This window comes from Eumetopias jubatus, unplaced genomic scaffold (genome assembly GCF_037043125.1).
Source record: "Eumetopias jubatus isolate StellerSeaLion01/CBP00866 unplaced genomic scaffold, mEumJub1_p1.0 scaffold_10, whole genome shotgun sequence".
NCBI lineage: Eukaryota > Metazoa > Chordata > Mammalia > Carnivora > Otariidae > Eumetopias > Eumetopias jubatus.
The window spans coordinates 77,272,513-77,279,925 of NW_028274816.1; the positions used below are offsets into that span (position 1 = coordinate 77,272,513).

General features: G+C 43.9%; 1 protein-coding gene across 1 annotated transcript in view; it reads right to left on the reverse strand.

Annotated features, from left to right (window-relative positions):
• Positions 1-6,863: 6,863 nt before the first annotated feature.
• The window catches only part of ODF4 (outer dense fiber of sperm tails 4), a 6,079-nt gene continuing 5,529 nt past the window's right edge, over positions 6,864-7,413 (reverse strand). The window contains exon 4 of the mRNA XM_088027241.1: positions 6,864-7,223. Within this exon, the coding sequence (XP_087883367.1) occupies positions 7,039-7,223 (185 nt within the window). The 3' untranslated portion in view covers positions 6,864-7,038. The remainder of the gene's footprint in view (positions 7,224-7,413) is intronic.

The window sequence follows — 7,413 nt, forward strand, 5'->3', positions numbered from 1 at the left end:
AGAGATATTTGGTGAACAGCATTAATGGCCACCATAGGAAAATAAGTGGCTACTACTGAATCCAGCAGACTCTTTGGCTTAAAGTCACATATATGAGATTGATTCACAGCAACAGTATTCATAATAGCCAAAAGGTGGAAACAACCCACTCTCCATCAATGGATGAATGGATAAACAAAATGAGATATACCCATACAATGGAATGTTATTCGGCCTCTAGAAAAATGGAGTTCTTGTGGCGCCTGGGTGGCGTAGCCGGTTAAACATCTCACTCTTGATTTCAGCTCGTCATGATCTCAGGGTCATGATCTCAGTGTCATGAGCCCCAGGTCAGGCTGTGCGCTCAGCTTGGAGTCTGCTTGTCCCTCTCCCTCCCCGTTCTGCCCCACCCCCCGCTTGCTCTCTCTCCCTCCCTCTCTCTCCCTCCCTCTCTCTCCCTCCCTCTCGCTCTCCCTCTCTAATAAATAAAATCTTTTTTAAAAATGTGTATATACACACTAAATTCTACCCCTGAAACTAATAATACACTATATTGAAGTAAATTAAATTTAAATTTAAAAAAATTTTAAATGTGTATATACATAACAACAGAGCTTCAAAATGCTTAAGGCAAAAATTGACAGAACCGAAGGGAGAAGCAAATAAATCTACAATAATAATAAATTAATAAATAATAAATCTAGAGATCTTAACTCCCTTCTCAAAAATTGATAGAACAAGTAGCCTCCCTCAAAAAATCAGTACAGATATAGATTTAAATAACACCATCAACCAACTTGGCTTAATTGACACTTAAACAACACTGTATCCAGCAACAGCAGAATACACATTCTTTCTAAATGCACATAAAGCAAGTCTCAATTAATTTAAAAAGATGACCATACAAAGTATATTATTTGACCATGACGGTTATTAAAATAGAAATCAATAGTAAGACGTCGAGAAAATCCCCCAGTATTTGAAAATCAAACAGCACACTTCTAAATAACCCATGGATCAAAGGGAAAAAAAAAATCACAAGGGAAATTAGAAAATATTTTGTACTGAGTAATATAAACACAATATATCAAAATTTGTGGGATACAGGGAAACCAGGGCTTAAAGAGAATTATTGATTAGTTCTTATAAGAAATTCATATTTATATATTTTTAACAAAAAAAGATGTAAAATCAATAATCTATGCTTCTATTTTAAGAGACTAGAAAAAGTAAGTAGTAAAAAGTGGGGGAAAAAATAGCAGAACGTCTGGCCCAGGCCAGGATGGAATAGACGATTTCTTATACGGCTTAAACACTGATCATTAAATATAAAGCAAATACAAGAAGACTCTGAAAGGTGGAGTCAAGAAAGTCTGGCTAGGGATCTTGGATCCTAAGAACAACACTGCAATGAACTTGGCAGGTTTTCTTTTTGCCTCAGAGTATCACAGACTGGGTGGTGGCCAAACCAGCAACTTGGAAATGCCAATGGGAGCAAACCAAAAAAGAGAGAAAGAGATAGAGAGAAGGTCTGCTCTCTTTAGCCAAAGGACCAGGAAAGAGGCAACCTAGCAAGACAGAAAACTTGTAGAAAATGCCTGCCTTATTCCAGCCAAACACTATGGGGAAAACCATGGCCCCTCTGCCATCCTCCTCAGCAGAGGCTGAGTTGGGGAGCCTGGACTTCCACCCTTAACAGGCTCTCCTACCACCCCCCTCCCCCACCTCTAGCCGGGGTGGTAGCAGACAAGACCTAGTGGGCAACCGAGACTTAAATTCTAACCAGGTGGTAACAACCCCCCATACACATACACACAGTAAGAGTGGAGGCTGCATGGGAATCCTGGACTTCCACCCTATCCCCTGGTAATGGGGTAGCTCTTCTCCTCCTGATGTATAACTTTTGACACCAGATCATTGAAGATTGTAGCTCTCTCCTTCTCTTTCTTGTAGATTTTTTGCTCTTGAACGTTCCAATTGCTATGTCATGAGGACCCTTAAGCAGTCCTTTGGTCCACATGACTAGAAATTTAGGCCTCCAGCAAACAGTCATATAGAGTGAGTCTCCTAGGAAGGAGACAGGAGTAGCTCTTGCCGACAATTTGACTGCAAATTCATGAGGGATGCTGAGCTGGAACTAACCAGCTATGCAGCTCTCACATTTTTGACCTTAATCAGCCATGATTAAGCCATGTTTGTCTAGTGGAGTGAACCTGAGTAAGAGTCTCGAGAGGCCACAGAGTGTTTCACAGAATACGACTGGCAGAGACACCACCAGCATGGTCTGCAAATGATAGAAACAATACAAAAAGAAAAGAAAGGCCTTTGGACCCCAAAATTCTACTAGGAAGATGTAGGCTGGGAAAGTCATACAGCTGCAAACAGAGGCTGTCTTTTGTGGAAATGAAGGATGATTCAGAAGGTAGCACCAAAGGCCTCGCAGGTGGAGCTGTGGAGAATATAAATGCCAATGGGCACAGGAGATGCATCTTGGGGAAATGTGTTAGGAAAATCCAAATCAAAACCACAACGAGATACCATTTCACATCTACCAAGACGGCAAGAATCAAAAAGATGGACAATAAAAGTGTTGGCCAGGCTGTGGAGAGAGTGGAACCCTCACACATTACTGGTGGGAAGGTAAAGTGGTACATCTGCTTTGAGAAACATTCTGGAAGTTCCTCAAGAAGTTTAACAGAGAGTTACCATGTGACCCAGTGACTCCACTCCTAGTTATATACCCTGGAGAGCTGAAAACATATGTATGAAAACTTGGACAGAAATCTTCATAACAGGAGTGCCTGGGTGGTTCAGTCGTAAAGCATCTGCGTTTGGCTCAGGTCATGGTCCCAGCGTCCTGGGATCGAGCCCCATGTCAGGTTCCCTGCTCAGCAGGAAGCCTGCTTCTCCCTGTCCCTCTGCCTGCTCCCCCAACTTGTGCTCTCTCTCTCTCTCTCTGGCAAATAAATAAATAAAAATCTTAAAAAAAAGAGAGAGATCTTCATAACAGCATTATTCATAATAGCCCAAAGGTGGAAGAAACCCAAATGTCCATGCACTTACAAATGGATTGTTAAAATATGGCATATCCATACAATGAGATATTATTCAGCCATAAAATGGAATGAAGTACCAATACATTTTACAACATGAATGAACCTTGAAAACATGATGCTAAGAAAAGAAGCCAGACACAAAAAGTTGTATTTGTATGATTCCATTTATATGAAATGGCCGGAATAAGCAAATGCATAGAAACAGAAAGTAGACTAGTAGTGTCCAAAGACTGAAGGGAATGGGGAATGGAGAATAATTAGAGCACTGAAGTGTTCCGGAATTGGAGAGTGGTGATGGTTGTACATTGTGAATATACTAAAATCACTGGATTAGGTACTCTAAAATGGTAAATTTTATGGCATGTGTGTTATATCAAAAACAAACAAACAAAAAACAACAACAACCATGGAGGCTTACACCTGGACAGAAATAGGACTGAGTCTTAATCAAGGAAATTTCAACATTTTCCCAGGTGGATTTCAAAACTGCTATGGACCAGTGACTCCTGTGTCCCTCTCATTCCTCCCCCACCCCAGCTGTCGTTATTGAATTATAATTAACATACAGTGTGATATCAGTTTAAAGTGTACAACATCATGATTCAACAATTCTATACATTGCTCAGTGTTCATTATACATCATTGTCGCCCTTTTTAAGCAGTAACGTCTGTAATGATTATCCCTTGACTGTCCCGCCATTGTTTTCTGGATATGTTGGGGATGGTCACGAGTCTCTGTAGTTCACAGGTATTCAGATTGAGAGCAACTGTATTTAAAGCACTACATCCAAAGAGCCTCATCTGCACCTGGATCTAATTTAGGTGGTGTATTACTTTGCTAAGGTTGCCATAACAAAGTACCATAGACTAGGCGGTTTAAACAACAGAAATTTATTTTCTCACATTTCTAGAGGCTAGAAGTCCAAGATCAAGTGTAATAGGTTTGGTTTCTTTTGAAACCTCTCTTACCTCGCTTGCAGATGAGCATCTTCTCTCGTGGTTTTACTGTGTGCATGCACATACCTGGTGCTTTTTGTGTTCCTAATCTTTTCTCATAAGGACACCACTCAGGTTAGACAAAGGCCCATCACCCATCTTAACGTAATCACCTCTTAAAGACCCTATCTCCAAATAGTTACATTCTGGGGTACTAAGGGTTAGATCCTCAACATATCAATTTGGGGGAGACAAAATTCAGCCCATAACAGATGGCAAGTGTATCATAAATCCTTAAAACTTCATATTTGCCTGATGTGTCAACATCCCCACAACTAGGCTGTGAGCACTTCACCAGGTGAGCAGGTGCACCAGTGTGATGAGGCTGGTTCCTGCCACAAGTTCTCCTTCTTGCCCTCCCCTGACTATAACCTAGTAACATTCAAACGCACTAATGAAATTCCCTCATACGTTTTGTTTGTTTGTTTGGTTGGTTAAATAGTTTTATTTATTCATTTGACAGAGAGAGACAGAGCGAGAGAGGAACACAAGCAGGGGGAGTGGGAAAGGGAGAAGCAGGCTTCCCGCCGAGGAGGGAGCCCCACTTCGGGCTTAATTCCAGGACCCTGGGATCATGACCTGAGCCGAAGGCAGATGCTCAATGACTGAGCCACCCAGGTGCCCCGAAATTTCCTCATACGTTTGCTTGTGTGCCCCACCCTGACCCCAATAAAGGCACTTGGCCGTGAGTCCTCACTCTCTCAGCTCCCCGTCTGCGTGGTTGAGGCTGCTCTCTGGGCACTCGTCCTATGTGGTCTCCATGTGGAATATCATGCCTCCCTCTTCTAGGACTTGTGGATATAATGAATCCTCACTTTTGTATACCTCTCTGAATGGAATTCCCACAGCTTTATTGGAATAACCCTTAAAGACTCCACGGGGACTTAGTTCCTCACAACACAGTAGAATTTTGAGCTTTTAGCTGATTGATGCTCTACTGGGATGAGGATTTTCAGGGCCTTGAGAGAGGTGTATATTGTATGTGTGAAGAATGTAAATAATTTGTGACCAGAAGGTAGAATGTGGTGGTTTTAAAATAAATCCACAGGGCACCTGGGTGGCTCAGTTGGTTAAGCAACTGCCTTCTGCTCAGGTCATAATCCTGGAGTCCCAGAATCGAGTGCATCGGGCTCCCTGCTCAGCAGGGAGTCTGCTTCTCCCTCTGACCCTCCCCCCTCTCATGTTCTCTATCTCCTTCTCTCTCTCAAATAAATAAATCTTTAAAAAAAATTTTTAAAAATAAAATATATCCACAGATTCTTGATATTCTTCCCCTCAAGAAGTGAAACTTAATTCCCCTCCTGCCTAGCCCCTGTAGGCATTTGAGTTTATGACTTACTCTAAATTACAAAATCTCTTTCTCCGGTTATATGTATATATATAGTAGAGGTCATGACATCCCTCTGTTTGATGTCCCTTCCCCAAGGATGATTAATTCAATAGGTTCTTCAATAGATCCTTGCTACCAGAGGGAAGGAGTCCAAGGGGGACCATGAGCAGGGATTTGTGGAATGCCTGTTCTGCCCAAATTTCAAGCCTATGTATTCGATTCTTTGCTCAGAATATCTGCTTGGAACTAAGTTAGGAATCCCACCACTGCTGGTCAGGTATGATAAAAATAAGAATCTTAAAAGAGCTTCAAAACCAAATAGAAATCAGTCATATATATTAGGTTGAACCATATGAAATCACCAGCATTTAACTGCTAAAACAGCAGTATCATATATGTTTCAACCTAATAAGATATATAGTTTAACATATCCAATCCGCTCATAATTTGTCCCTTCCCTCCTCTAGCTGGCTGGCATGATGGCTCCATCTGCAGAGATATGACAAAGAGCAGTCACAGCTGCTCTCTTGGGCGGCCAGCCTTTCTGTGCAGGATGTCTGAATCCCGATAGTCATTGCCAGTGCTACCCAAGGCAGGTGCTGCACGTGTTCATGAGACTTGGGTTATAACCCAAAGGTGCAATCTGTCTCTTGAGCTTAGGGCCCGACTCTAAGGTTTTCCTCCTTGTCATATTTTCTTCCTGCTGTTACAGGATGGAGAACATGGGAGGCTTGGGTGGAGAGCAATAGCAACCAGGGAGTAGAGGGGGTGGTAGTGGAGGTGGTAGTGATAGTGTAAGGCAGATGTGCTAACCACTACACCATGGAACCGGTGGTAGTGATGGTGGAGGTGAAGATGGTGGTGGAGGTGTGATGGAGGTGGAGGTGGTGCTGGGGGTACCCAGGCACAGGGCTCTAGGACTTCTCAAGTCACCTGCTCTGGACACAGAAAGTAGGACTGCTGCCCAATGCACACAGGAGAGCCGCACCCCAGGTAACCTGCCTCTTACCTTGGGCCTGTCTGCTCTTGGGCTGTTCACTCTGAATAAACCAACTCACTCCTAAGTGATCTCTCTCCCCTGATCACTTCCCTTTACCTACTAACAACTGTTGGGATCGTAACACACGTGGGCACACCTACTACGGTCTGGTTGCACCTGCTGTACCTACCTGGTCTTCAGAGACTGCCCTTCTTTAGCTGGGTTGGGACTATCATGAGCTTCTTTGAAGGTACCCCCTGGCTCTAGAAAATGGTCCTTAGTTTCTCCCCAAACATATCTTCCTGGGTACTTCTCCCTCTTCCTTTCTTTGGGGGTGGGGTAAGGGTTTGGTGGGTGGTGGGTGAACAAAACTCCCGTGTGCTATGGGAGAGATTGGGCACTTCTGGGAACCAAAGGGTGCCAAAAGTCCCCTGAGGAGGAACAATTGGGAAACAAAGTTGTTCTTTGTCCCTCCCTCTCCTCCTTCAAGTTGTTGTCTTGTCTCAACAACAGCCAGACATGATAAACAAGAGACCATTTATTCCCCATCACCCAAACAGTAAGCAAGCAGGAACAAGGAGGAGAAGTAATATCCTCCCTCTCTAACTCCTTGTAGTGATGAAGGCCACCCGCCCCCCAAGGCTGTGAGAAAGGATGAGGACAGGGATGCAGATGAATGGGCAGGATTTCCGACAAGGTTACGGAGATGCCTTCTTTTGCTCAGGATCCGGGACTTCCCTCTGGGTGACAGAGGCATGTGAGACAAGCGGCTTCTTCAGCAAGTTTGGTAGCAGGCTGGAGCGGTTGCTGCAGAACTCGGTGCCACAGGGACGGTTCATAATCACCCTCCAGAAGTGTTGGTGGTTGAAGTAGCAGAGGGCTGCTGGAAAAGCACAAAGGGATGGGGCAGAGGAAATTTGGAGAACCAGAAGAAAGTGGCCAGCGAGGTGAGGCCAAAGGGAAGATAAATCCCTAAGAACATGTCCTTGGGGGTTACCAGCCCCCCTCCCTGCACACTTCCTCTGCCCCGAGCCACCCATGTCCCCTCCTGCCCAGGGCCCTCAGGCCACTCA